This window comes from Andrographis paniculata, unplaced genomic scaffold, assembly GCF_009805555.1.
Source record: "Andrographis paniculata isolate CXL003 unplaced genomic scaffold, ASM980555v1 Contig37END, whole genome shotgun sequence".
Taxonomy (NCBI): domain Eukaryota; kingdom Viridiplantae; phylum Streptophyta; class Magnoliopsida; order Lamiales; family Acanthaceae; genus Andrographis; species Andrographis paniculata.
The window spans coordinates 2,164,760-2,178,479 of NW_026137570.1; the positions used below are offsets into that span (position 1 = coordinate 2,164,760).

General features: G+C 35.6%; 2 protein-coding genes across 2 annotated transcripts; both read left to right on the forward strand.

Moving 5' to 3' along the window:
• The first annotated feature begins 4,035 nt into the window (after positions 1-4,035).
• On the forward strand, positions 4,036-9,212 carry LOC127250492 (acetylornithine deacetylase). Its single transcript, XM_051273807.1, has 10 exons — positions 4,036-4,425; positions 4,732-4,976; positions 5,097-5,205; positions 6,617-6,755; positions 6,847-6,904; positions 6,990-7,007; positions 7,106-7,228; positions 7,364-7,517; positions 7,605-7,638; positions 8,863-9,212. Exons 1-10 carry the CDS (start codon positions 4,096-4,098, stop codon positions 8,964-8,966), a joined length of 1,314 nt encoding a protein of 437 aa, XP_051129764.1. The 5' UTR covers positions 4,036-4,095; the 3' UTR covers positions 8,967-9,212.
• A 2,748-nt stretch (positions 9,213-11,960) lies between these two features.
• LOC127250493 (uncharacterized) lies at positions 11,961-13,579 on the forward strand. Its single transcript, XM_051273808.1, has 4 exons — positions 11,961-12,103; positions 12,188-12,547; positions 12,622-12,747; positions 12,818-13,579. The coding sequence occupies exons 1-4, from the start codon at positions 11,987-11,989 to the stop codon at positions 13,442-13,444; spliced, it is 1,230 nt and encodes a 409-aa protein (XP_051129765.1). The 5' UTR covers positions 11,961-11,986; the 3' UTR covers positions 13,445-13,579.
• Positions 13,580-13,720: the final 141 nt, after the last annotated feature.

The following is a 13,720-nucleotide window of genomic DNA, read 5'->3' on the forward strand; positions in this document are numbered from 1 at the left end:
CTCCGACCTCCTATCTATTGCCGGTCTCACTGACTCCAAGACTGCTCCTACACCTCTTGATTCTGACTGTCGTCTTACTCCGATGGACGGCGTTCCCCTTGATGATCCGATTTTGTATCGTCAGCTAGTGGGAAGTCTCATCTACTTGACTGTCACTCGACCCGATTCTAAATAAATGGGTCGGGTTTGAATCAAATCTATCTTGACCCATTGTCATCTTCAACGTAAGATATTTTTGTTTGAAACTATGATTCAAGTTCGATCTCAAATGTCTGAGTATTTAGGGTAAAAAACTCTTGTCTATTTTGAGGTTTTTATTTAGTTTAAAATAAATATAATAAGAGTTTAAAAATAAATAAGAACAAAATATTTGTATTTTTTTTTTATAATTTAAAGTAAAAATAATTATATAAAATGAGTTTTTATAAATTTATTTTCTAAATTAACTGGTATAAAAACAATTAAATTTAAAAATACAAAATAATAAACTCAAAATTATACCCACAGCACAAGTGTTTCAAGTTGTGTTTGTTTGTAGTTTTCAGTTCGAATTTTATTGTTTATTAGTTTTTTTTTCTTTAAAAATATTATATTATAGATTAATTTAAAATTCAAAATATTATACTAAAATTTATTTATATCATATTAAATAATTATTCCAAATCAAAGTTTTATTATTCAAATTAAATAATAACATATGATTTCGATTCTTATTTGGTGAATCGTATGAATATATGCCAAAATTATTATTACTTTTTTTTAGTCCCTCCGACTAAATTTATCTATTACTATATTTGAAAAAGTAAAAATAATAATCTATATTTAATTATTACCAGACTTGTTTACTATAAATGTCAATACATTTGATACATTCTTATTTCATTTATTTTAATTTCTAACTAAAATTTTAAAAATACTCCAAATTATCTTTCTATTATATAATTTTTTTAATAAAATATTTATTTATTTATTTTTATTTCCATATGGTATTCAAATGAAGTAATTTTAATGGACAAAAAAAATACTGGTAAAATATATATTCTGTTAAAGCTCATTTAACAATAGAGATTTTTAATTTGTAAGGACAACTTTCATTAAATTTTATAACTTTAATTTATTATTTATACATTAATTTATTCTGTATTATTATAAATTTATTATTTTTCACTCACTATTCATCTAAAATTTATCTTTCTATCTTCCAATCAATAAATAAATAAATAAATAATAAATTTATCTCTCTCTATATATATTAATCAATTTTGTTTCTCTTTTTCTCATTATATATAAGCCGTAATTTTTACTCTATAACTTCACTTTTTATCATAAAAAAAAGAAAGAAAAAAAATAGTAATATGACCATTAACTGACATAATTTTGGAATAAGTAATCTATAAATGATACAGAATGACCAATCTATGTGATTGTTTGGGGGTTTGGATTTTGAGTTAGGGATTTGAATAGTAAAAATTTTAAGTTTGAATAGTTATATGATGTGATATAAATGAGTGTTGATGTGATATTTCGAATGTAAAATTGATTTTTAATATAATATAAAAAATGAAAAATAGGTGTTTGATTTGATGTTTTTGGGAGGAAAAATTTGGATGAATAGTATAAAATCCCCCAAACAAACACACCCTTAAATAATACTCCTCCGTCCCACTTCTCATATCCATCTTTCCATCTCCGTCCGTCCCACTTATTTTGTCACTTTCCTATTTTTGGAAAAGAATTGTACACTTTAATTTTATTTTTAAAAATTTAATATATATATTTTTTAATTTTAATTATACTAATCAACTATCTTAATCTATAATTATTTTTATTATAATATAATTATTTTCACTAATATATTTTTAATTATTTACTAATTATACATCTTCTGAATTCCCGTGTCTACGGTAAAACGGACAAAATATTCGAAAAGAATGCAGTAATAAACAAATATTTATAAAAAAATAATTATTTTGATCTAATAAAGTATAAATAAAATCATAAATACATATTTTAAATATTTTTAAAAAATATTGATTAAAGATATTTAAAACAAAAATTAAAACTACATGCATTCGTTTGAAACTGCATATATATTTTTGTAAAAAATACAAACAGAATTCAAACTTTGTCGAATTGTGTGTGGTTGTTTTTATTTTTTTTTTATTTTTTATTTTTTCTAATACAGCTCATGAAATTTAAAAATAATTGTAAATATTGTTCTAAAATAAATTATTTTATCTATAAATATTTATATAATGAAAAGTAAAGAACATATATATTTAAATGCTCACAAATTAAACAGTAGTACAATATATTGATAGAGAATATTGATCTCAATCAAATAAAGTATACTCCCTCCGTCCCAGATACACGATATTTTAGGAGGGGTGTAATTAGTAGATAATTAAGAATGTATTAGTGAAAATAATTATCATCTAATATAAATAATTATAAATTAAGATTAAGATAACTAATTAGTTTAATTAAAATTTAAAAAATAAAATTAAAAAATTTAAAATGAGATTATAGAGTGTAATCATTTTCCAAAAAAGAAAAGTGACATGATTTGTGGGACGGACAGAAACGGCAACGTGGACATGGTATCTGGGACGGAGGGAGTATTGTTTAAAATGTTAGGAGTGTCAATGTGGATGGTCAAAGGAGTTTCATCGATAAATATATAGTTTATTATTATAAATCGAAAAAAATAGGTAAAGTTTTATTTGGTTGTGATTTGAAATAAAATATTAATTTAAAATTTTATTTAAATAATATATTGATGTGAATTTTATGAAAAGAAAATATTTTTATTAAATATTAGGTAGAATGAATAGTCTGATTTCAATTTGAATTACAAAAAAAAAAATTTAAAAATTTAAAAATCACAACCAATCGTAGCCCTTTTGTTGAAAAGTAAATAATAAATTTAGGAATTGTTTAAATATATATTGAGAATTTTAAATTATATGGCGTAGATAAAAATGTAAATACAATATTATTTAGAGGGTAAAATAAAAATTTTATAGGTAAAAAAATGTAAAGTTAATAAATAGAGAATGGTAAAAAATAAATTAAAAAGCTAAATGCAAGAAATTTATGAGTGAAGATTGATAAAATAAATAATTTTTAAAAAATTAGGGTGTGTTTTTTTTTGTAGATTTGGATTTTTTTAAATAGATATTGATGTGATGTTTTGAATTAAAATAAATTTGTAGTATAATACATAAAAGAAAAAAAAATAATTGTTTGATGTGCTATTTTTGGAAGTAGTGTTCTTATGTGGTTTTACTACATATTTTTTACTATTTAAATTCTTTTTTCCCTCCAAAAGTGTGTTTGTTTGTGGATTTTAGATTTTGAATTTGAATAGTTGTTTGATGTGATATAAATAGAGATTTGATGTGGTGTTTTGAATGTAAATAAATTAATAGTACTCCGTCCGTCCCATAAATATAGTCTTAATTGCATTGGACACGAGATTTAAGGAATATTGATATTATATTGGTACTTGGTAAAAAGTATAGATAAAAAACTTTTTTTTGCCTTTGTGAGTGTATTAGTGTAAAAAGTAGTGACAATTGTGTAATAAAAATGAAAAAATAGGAGTAGTTTTACGTCTGATATGATTATTTATGGAAACAAAACTATTGTTTTGGGATGGACAAACATGAAAAACAAGATTATTGTACTGAGTCAGAGGGAGTATAATATAAAAAAAATAATTATTTGATATATTTTTTTTTTTAAAAAAGGAAAAAAAGAACTTATAATAGTAAAAATTACGGACTTCATAATCAAGCAATAATAAAAACATAAATTAAACAACAAATGAAAACACCCACGCAAGTGACACACGTCTTTCCTAAACCTACCAGACCAATTAAAACAAAAAGAAGAAATTAAAAAAAAATAAAATAAAACGACCAGACCCAATTCTTTATTTAATTTTCTAAAACCACGTGGCGTAAAATGATTGGATAAAGGAAGACACTGTAATTTTTTAAAACCCAAAAACCACTATAAAAGGATCGACTTCCCAAGCTTTGTAGAGCACAGATTCGCAGCAGTGAACTGAAACTGAACTAATCGTTGAAAATGGGTATGGCTGCAGACCTCAAGCAAGTTCTGGGCGAGCTCGACCAGGAAGCCTTCATCGAGCTTTTGGGGAAGCTCGTCGGCGAGGCGGAGCACCTGCAGAACAATCCGCCGGACCTCATCCCGGAGGAGGACAAGGTCGTCAGGCACGTGCTCGATGTGCTCGCTCCGTACGGCACTAGTAATGGGGAGCCGCTCGTCATTAATCACGTCTCCTACGTGCCTGGTCGGGGGAACCTCATTGTCGAGTACCCAGGAACTGAGCCTAACAACGTTGTGTCGTTCGTCGGCATGCATATGGATGTGGTCACCGCAAACCCTGAAGAATGGGTATGTTCAGTTTATGTGCTTAAAATTCTAGCTATGCGATGAATTGAGTAGCTGAATTTTGTTGAATTATGCGTTGCTATTTGTTTTGTGTTGTGGTTATGGTAGTTTGGTGGAAATGGAGGTTAGTTTTGTGGCTTCGTGTGTATCAGTGTATGCGTGTGTGTTTAATTAGGCTTTTCTGTGTCGTGTATCAATTTCGGTTATTTAAACATGAACAAGTTGAGTTGAAGCTGGATGATGATGAGAATTTCTTCATTTTTGTGTTAAGAGCGCAGATCATTTAATTGAGGTATTATATTCGTGTAGGATTTCGATCCTTTTTCTTTAAGCATCGATGGCGACAAACTTAGAGGGCGTGGAACTACAGACTGTTTGGGACATGTTGCTCTTCTAACTCTACTACTGAAGAAGCTGGCAGTGGCTAAGCCTGCATTGAAGTCGTCAGTTTATGCGATCTTTATTGCCAGTGAGGAGAATTCATCTATTCCAGGAATAGGAGTTGATCAACTGTATGAGGACGGATACTTTGACAACTTACACAGAGGACCTCTGTATGTTTTTCGGTTCCTTTTTAAACCAATTTGACTGAGAAGCTTGTAAGCATTTGCAACAATTTTGAAACTAAGAAATTGATTCTGATATGCTTAGTCCATCTTTGGCCCTCTTTGTAGGTATTGGGTTGATACAGCAGATAGTCAGCCTTGCATTGGCACCGGGGGGATGATTCCGTGGAGGTTTAATGTTACTGGAAGGCTGTTTCACAGTGGTCTACCCAATAAGGTACTCCCCTTTGCACTGCCTTGATCGAATCTTCTTGAAAATTGACAATTTCGATTATTGTTTTGTTTACTTATTACAGCTTCTTATTCCCAGGATTACTAGATCTGTACATAGTAATGGAGACATTGAATTATAATGGAACTGTCTATTAGATTAAGTCAGTATTGATGGATAGGATTGAACATAGGATCTGTTTTTAAGCAGAATTATGAAGTTTGGTTGATGCATGGATGTGCAGCCAACAATTAAAAATCAATGGAGAAAAAGGTTAATGAGTTCCTACTGGTTAAAATGGCGTTAATATGTATATATAAAGTTTGTATGTCTTCTTTGGATATTTCATATGAAAGAGTAAAAAATCAACACAGATATGCTTTCCCTGCATTAATATGTTGATAAACTGTAAGGGATAAAGTGCGTCATATTCTGAAACAATTGAATGTATTTTGTCCAGAAATTCTTTTCCTATTTCCATTTTCCCAGATAGTTTGTCATCAAAATTTATGGTACAAAATACTAATTAAAATTATTTTATGATCATAGTGTTTTGCATCTTATATCCTGTAATGATAAACATATCTGTCACGGTAAAAAATTAAAGTATGTGCATTTATGCAAATTAAATCTTTGAATTGTATATGCACTAATTACTTATGAGGTGTGGGCTAAATTATTATTTGTTATTTCTTCAAAGGTCACTACAGCAGAGGCTTTAAAATTTTTATGTATGAACTAGCCAGAAATTAAGTCAGTATGGTAAACCCTCGGACATCTCTCTCTCCCTCTCTCACATCCACCCCCAACGCCCCCAGCACTTTCGGTTTTAGTTGATATTATATGAACTGCAGATAGCCAGATACCATATTGTGGGATGAACAGGGAAGTTGTTCATGCTATTTTGCATACACACTTGACTGTTCTGTGATGATATTGCATTTTATTTCAGCTACTTCTTTATTCACTTCACCTCCTTGATCATGCATGCATTTTCCCAACTACATTAATTCATTTTCTCAAGGTTTCAACTTCATTAATGCTACAAATTCTTGTTTAAGATAAACTAAAATTTACCCTTTTCATGTTCTTGATAAAATTCTTCATGCCCATTTCCTTGGGATATATTGAAAATTAAGGGTCCATACTGTAGTTTTTTCCTACTATCTGAATTACTTGTTGATTGTTCTGTAATTAAATCTTCACAAGCAACGGGAGAAGGGAAGGTGTACTTTGTGGCATACTTAATACATTAGAAAAACATTGCAATAACAGAATGAAGTAACAAATATCAAAGTGGGAAGTTAGAACAACTACTTGGTGGATTTCTTTATTTTGGCTTACATTTAAAGATTCAATCCCTTGTGCTTCTAAATATGTTTTGATTATGATATTAATTTGGTGTTTCTTACTTTAGGCAATCAATCCTTTAGAGCTATCAATGGAAGCCCTTAAACCAATTCAGTTACAGTTTTATAAAGACTTTCCACGCCATCCAAAAGAGGAAGAATATGGTTTTCAAGTACCATCAACCATGAAGCCAACTCAATGGAGTTGTAAGTTCTGGACATTAAATCGAAACTTGATCTATTCATAAATATACCATACCAACTATTCTTTTCATGTATAACCATAACAATTTGGCAGATCCTGGAGGTGGCATCAATCAAATTCCAGGGGAGTGTCTAATTTGCGGAGATGTTAGGTTATGTTTCGTTTCACGTCTGTTACTTAAGACTTTACATTTTCGTTGACCTCTTCTAATATTTCTTTTTTATTTATTGTTTCAGGCTGACTCCATTTTATAGGTATGACAAGAAGTGTAAATTTTAATTTAATGTATAGCTTTAAACAGCTTCTTTTCAGCTAACATTTCATTGGATGACTGATGAACAATGTGTTTCAGTATAAATGATGTACAGAAGAAGCTTCAAGAATCTATTCAGTACTGGAATGACAACATTGAAAAGCTCGACACACGAGGACCGGCTTCCAAATATGTTCTTCCAGAGGAGAACGCCAGGGGGACGTATGTTTTCCTTTCCTCTATATTACTTCGAGATTGTTACAATCCAAAATATCAATTTTATAATTTGGTGGCTACACTTATTTATAAATGTTTTCCATATTATCCTTTTACTTAAACTATTATTCCCTCTCTCAGATTATCTATTACTTTCGATGAATCCTTCGGTGGAATTGCTTGCGACCGTGACTCTCGTGGTTACAAAATGTTGGCCAAAGCTACTGAAGAAGTGATTGGGAAGGTAGAGCCATTTTCCATAACCGGTAGCTTGCCACTCGTGGCGAAATTGAAGGTGAAACCATTTTTCTTAGTTTTATTTGTGAATTTTGTAAACACTAAACTAAGTTCAATTATTCATCCCTTTAAAAAAATTATGCAGGAAGAGGGCTTCGACGTCCAATGCATTGGCTACGGTACAGTCCATTTCATTACTTAGAGTTTCGATTATTTATTATTCTACAATTGCCATTATAGTGAACTCATGTGTTTATGCTTCTTAAATGCAAAAGGCGAAAATAAAACTCAACTATTTAAGAATGCTGGAATCTTCTGCCTAGGAGCTATCTTTTAACTTAACATTGTAGCCTTTTTGCATCGATGGTCTAAAAGGTCGAGGCCATGAGGCAGAAAGGGCTTCAAAATTAACTATAAAATAGTCGTGGCTAGTTAGCTAACTATGAAAGGAACATTAAAATGTACGTATGTAGTAACCCGACTATCTGTGATTAAAACTAGACATTGGTAACAAAGAACAAATTTTTCGATGATTGAGTAGACATAAAGTGGTTAGCATCACTCTTTTTGCGAGCTTCTACTTACTTAAGACTGATTTAATATTTGTTCTTTTTCAAAATTACCATGGAGATACATAAAAAATCTTTCTAAAGTATTTCTCATTTAGCTCGGGATTACCACACACAACACTCTTATAATGGATAAACTGAATTTATCCTTTGATATCTCTGCCGATCTTTTTTCTTTTTCATACAGACATACATATTTCTATATGCATATGATGTGTGTTTCTTTAAGTCTGGATTAAGAAGATTTGATTTATATTTTGTATTTTAATACTCACTCAGTCCCACTTTTTTCGTCCACTATTTCTATTTTCGGTCGTCTCACCTTATTTGTTATTTCATTTTTAGGATATATACTTATACATTTTAAATTTCATAATTTATAATTTTCTTAATCTTTAGTTAAACTATTTAGTTATCTTAGTCTTAATCTATAATTAGTTTTATTATATAACGATAATTATATTTACTAATATACTTTTTAATTACTTACTAATTATACTTTACTTAAATTCTCGTATCTACAGTAAACCGGACACAAATGTGGGGTGGATTAAGTAATATTTAATGTAATATTTTGTGAGATGAAATATATATATATATATCTTTTTTGGAAAACACTGTCTAAACAATGAAGTTTGGAAGATAAAAAAACCCAAAAAAGCAAGTGTGTTTGTTTGGGGGTTTGGATTGAAATAGTTAAATTTTGAATTGAAATAGTTGTTTGATGTAATATTTGATGTAATATTTTGAATGTAAAATTAAGTTTAGTATATATATATATATATATTAACCAATTTGTACTTGCTACATATAAACTTGGGGACACAAATGCAGGGTTAACAGCTACGTACCATGCCAACAACGAGTATTGCAACCTGTCGGATATGGCGAACGGCTATAAGGTGTTCGCTAGCGTGTTGTCGCAGGCGGAAGAGTGAATCCCAGTACGGTACGCGCCTTTTCTTGAACACCAAATTTATTTTGTGATGTTCGGTTAATAAAATAGCGGTATTTGAAGGAAAAATAAGAAGTCATGTTTGTAGGCATGAGTGAGTGAGAGCAATAAGCATTGATTGCAGTGTGTATGTGTTGTGTGGGATCTGATCATCTTCTGTTGTTTGTTTGATGGTTGAAACAATTATGCCAAGTTTGAGTGTTCTTATGAATTGATTTTTTTTGTGCCATATCCGAGTTTAGGAGTTTACATTTGTGTGGAATATATGGGCAAAATTGCATGTTATTGTGATAGGTGCCCGTTACTATGATGATTTGTTATTTTCGGCACTGTGCTTATAGTACACAATAGAGCTAAGTTTGTATGATATATAATATTAACCGAGATTATATTATAATATTATTGTTGATGTAATTTTTCAACAAAAATAAAGTAAAATTCAAAGATATAGAAAATATCCTTAAACTTGATTAATTAGTGCCTGAGATTAGGAATCTCTAAACACTGTATGGTACAGAAAATAAACTAGAAAATAAAAGACTGAAATTTAAAGTGGTGATCCCCAAATCTGACTTTGCTTTGTTGAAGTTGATTGAAGATGCCTTGCCAAATGATGATCCAAATCCTTAAATATTCTCTGAAGAAACTGTACTGAAAACCGTCGCCCGAACGGTTACAACGTCTCCTTCCCAACCGTCTTCCAACCCTTCTCCTGCTGACACGTGTCCTCAGCAGACCAAAATTATCCCTATATTTCACTCTTTGAGCCGACTACAGACCTTCCGCCCTTTTAGCCCGACTGCCAATCTACAATAGTATGGGTCCGACTGCCAATCCTCCCGACTTGCAAACCATCTGACTTGTTTGAATTAGCTACAAACATCCCGACTAACAAACCACCCGATTTGTTGGTTCTGCCGCAGAATTCCGATCTGAGAACTTCCCGACCTGAGGACCTCCCAACTTGCGGACTTCCCGTCCTGAAGGCCACCCGTCTTGAGGACCTACCGACCAGAGGTCCTTCCGTCCTGATGACCTTCCGTCTTGATGACCTCCCGACCTGAAAACCTTCCGACTTGAGGTCTTTCCGTCTTGAGGACCTCCCGACCTGAAAACCTTCCGACTTGAGGTCTTCCCGTCTTGAGGACCTACCGACCTGAGGTCCTTCCGTCCTGATGACTTTCCGTCTTGAGGACCTCCCGACCTGAAGACCTTCCGACTTGAGGTCTTCCCGTCTTGAGGACCTACCGACCTGAGGTCCTTCCGTCCTGATGACTTTCCGTCTTGAGGACTTCCCGACCTGAAGACCTTCCGACTTGAGGTCTTTCCGTCTTGAGGACCTACCGACCTGAGGTCCTTCCGTCCTGATGACTTTCCGTCTCGAGGACCTCCCGACCTGAAGACCTTCCGACTTGAGGTCTTTCCGTCTTGAGGACCTACCGACCTGAAGACCTTCCGACCTGAAGTCTTTCCGTCTTGAGGACCTACCGACCTGAAGACCTTCCGACCTGAAGTCTTTCCGTCCTGTATTTTCCTTGATTTCCACACGGTGTCCTTCAGCCGGTTCAACCAACTCTATCGCCAGGCCCATTCTCCTTTTTACCTTGGGCTTTTAACCTAATTCTAAATTTCGTACGTAACAACTTGCCCGCCGCCAAGGGACTTTCAAACGCCATTTAACAATCAATGTTTGGAAGTTCATACATCACTACTCTCTTGAAAAATTTTCTTAGCAACTGCACCAGTTACTGCAACACTCCTGAGTAACTTCCTTCCCCGCAATACGAGCTTTTGTGAATCACAATCCCAAAATACTCTAATCATGGCGAATCAATACATTCCTGCCCTTCCTTTCGACGGAACCCTCCCAGAGGGCCCATTTTCAGCCTCGAAAGTACTAACTCCGACGATCCGCCCATATTGCATTACCCCTGAAGATTCAAATCGGATGAGGGAAGTTTTGGAATCTCGAAATTCCCTGGCTATCAACAACCCTAACTACCAAGCAATTCGCATTCGAGACAGCATCAAAACCCATCTCACAGACCCAAAAGATCCTTACCGCGCTTGGTATCGACGGGTAGCAGAACACTTCCAAACCCAATGGCGATCTCAAAAAATCGACCAGGCCATACTATTGTCCACCATGCCTATCAACCTGCATGAGAAGGTGCTGTTGGCCATGTCTGCCTTCTGGAATGCGGAAAATGGGACTTTCCTCTTACCATCAGGCCCCTTTGGCCCAACTCTTATGGATGTGGCAATGATCGCGCATCTCCCAGTCGTGGGTGAAGACCCTGTGATGGGAGCCTTAGATGGGCAGGAGCCATCAGAAGACCATCCAGGGTGGTCTTTACAAGGTGTGAAGGAATGGGGTTGGACAAAGTTCGCAACCGACCAGCAAGGGGCTCCAGGGACCCCTGTAACCGACCGGGAGCATACTGCTTTTATCCTTTTTTGGCTTTGTAGGTACGTTATTGTTTCCCCTTCCAAATGTGTTCTTCCTTCTCATCACGTATATAATTTCCAATTCTTATATTCCTTTCCGCTCCAACCCTGAGACTGTAGAAACATTCAATGAATGGTGGTCGGTTGTATGGCCCCTGATTTCCCCTGATGAGGGTCGGTTGCTGAACATACTCCTTCCCCCCTAAGGATTGGTTCTAGGGGCGGCTAGACACACTAGCACCCAGCCACAAACAGTCGCCCCGGGGACCGGATCTAGTGTTCCAATACGAAAAAGGAAAGCTTCCCAGCTGCAAACACCCCCGACCTCTGGGACCGACCAGCAAGCTCAAGCGGACCTTGGAACTACTAGGACGTCAGCAAGGACCCGACCCCGACTAGGTAATTTTTCTTAAAACCGTGAACCAATTCACTATATCTTAACTTTGATTTCACTTATTTCATTCACCAGAACCGACCTTGGTGACACCGACCACACAACCGACGCCAGCCCCAGCCGACCATTCAATCGGACCTTTGGTCCAAACCAATTTGCCAATGAGCAGTCGGGCGGAGGACCCGACGAGGAGGCAAACTCTTCCTCCCGTACCGAGGAGTGGTCGGGTCAGGCACCCGACCAGGAGGCAATCTTTACCAGCAGTGCCTATAGAACCAGTAAGTTCTCTCATCAGCAATACTTAGGATTCTAATGACCAACTTTGATATATTTAACAACAACATTTCCATGATTTTTCACAGACACCTTCACCCATCGAATCAGCAGCAGGGGTCTCTTCGGACAGTGAGGGGACAACTTCCCAGATGGGTCAACCGCCATACATGGCATCAGACTCATCCATTTCGAAGGAAGGACCAACTGCCCTCGCCGAAGCTGACCCTCAAAACGACATCCTTGATGTTGCTGATCCCGAAATCGAAGGTGCCCCAGAGATCCCGGCTGCAGTGGCTCTAGATGCAGCCGCCCAACCTGCAGCCGCCCAACCAGCAGCGGCGCTCCCTCTAGCCATCGAGTGGCAGGCAGAAGAACCACCTGCGGCAGCCCAACCTCCAGAAATGGAAGAAATGTCTTCGTCCGAATCGGAGACTTCTGTGAATTTGGTAAGATTAAACCAATCCATGCTACAATGTTTCTTTCAGAAAACACTAACTGTTTCATATACTACTTTCCATAGGGACCCAGGTCGGCACCTCAGCGACCACTCGCAGCAGCCGACGAGTCGGCTGCTGTTATACCAGCTGTCTGCCCTACTCGACCGACCTCATTGCTGCCCCCCTCACTGACAGCAGTCCACCCAGAGGTAACACATATCTTATCTGAATACATTTGCACCTCCCTTGGATTACTTATTGACATTGTAGGACTTGCAGGGGCCTTCGGACTTAGCTGTCCTATCGACTGTTCCGGTTCCGGCGGAGGCCCAAACTATATTCACTGAGGCCATTAACCATCCCCTGTCAGAATTAAGGTCCGACTTATTGGACAAACTCATTCAGACGGTTGGTGGCCTTCTTTTTTACACTCCAACGGAATCACCAGCCGTCCCCATTCTGCATCGGCTGATGGAAAGACTTACAGAGCTCAAGACCGAAGTGTTAGTCATTGGACTCCTGTCAGCCGAAACCTCCCAGCCCGACTTTGATCAAACAACGCTGGAGAATTCTTTGGCTAAGACCCGAGAATCCCTTCAGCAGACTACTGGAAGGCTGGGCGGTCTCCTTAGCATGAAAGCTCAAGTTGATGAAGCTATTCAGAAAAAGGAGGCAGAATTGCGGGAGCTAAGGAAAGAACAGTCTACCCTGGATAAGCAAATTACCAATGAGCAGCGTCTGCTTGAGAAATATACCAAGAATGAGGCTGAATTGGATCAAGAGCTGAAAACCCAAGCCCGATCCCAATTCATCATAAGATATCAGACGGCTGCCAATACCAGAAGGCTATCCAGGGATGAAATCAAGTGGACACATATAAAAACTGCCCTAGGGGCACTTTTGTAATACTTCCCCCTTTGTAACACCAATTGACTTAGTAATCCATTTTTTCTTTCTTCTCTCAAAACGAGGATCACCTTTCAATTTCCAATTTTGTAGGAATCGCAACAAACTCCTTCGTTAAAAGAACATTGTTTCTCACATTTTAAGAAACACATTCCAAGGCATATTTTGAAAATCAAAACACTTGAAGTGTTAACAAACATGGCGAATGACCGACCTCATGTTCCATCAAGCAACTGGGAAGGTGTCCTTCAACCCTTCTTTGTGGGTAATCACCCT

Excerpts from the sequence above, each read along its gene's own strand:
- LOC127250492 (XM_051273807.1), top strand. The coding sequence starts at position 4,096 with ATGGGTATGGCTGCAGACCTCAAGCAAGTTCTGGGCGAGCTCGACCAG. Across the intron at positions 5,206-6,616 it reads ACAGTGGTCTACCCAATAAG|GCAATCAATCCTTTAGAGCT; the intron begins GTACTCCCCTTT and ends TTCTTACTTTAG. Across the intron at positions 7,639-8,862 it reads CGTCCAATGCATTGGCTACG|GGTTAACAGCTACGTACCAT; the intron begins GTACAGTCCATT and ends ACACAAATGCAG.
- LOC127250493 (XM_051273808.1), top strand. The coding sequence starts at position 11,987 with ATGAGCAGTCGGGCGGAGGACCCGACGAGGAGGCAAACTCTTCCTCCC. Across the intron at positions 12,548-12,621 it reads CGGAGACTTCTGTGAATTTG|GGACCCAGGTCGGCACCTCA; the intron begins GTAAGATTAAAC and ends TACTTTCCATAG. Across the intron at positions 12,748-12,817 it reads TGACAGCAGTCCACCCAGAG|GGGCCTTCGGACTTAGCTGT; the intron begins GTAACACATATC and ends TAGGACTTGCAG.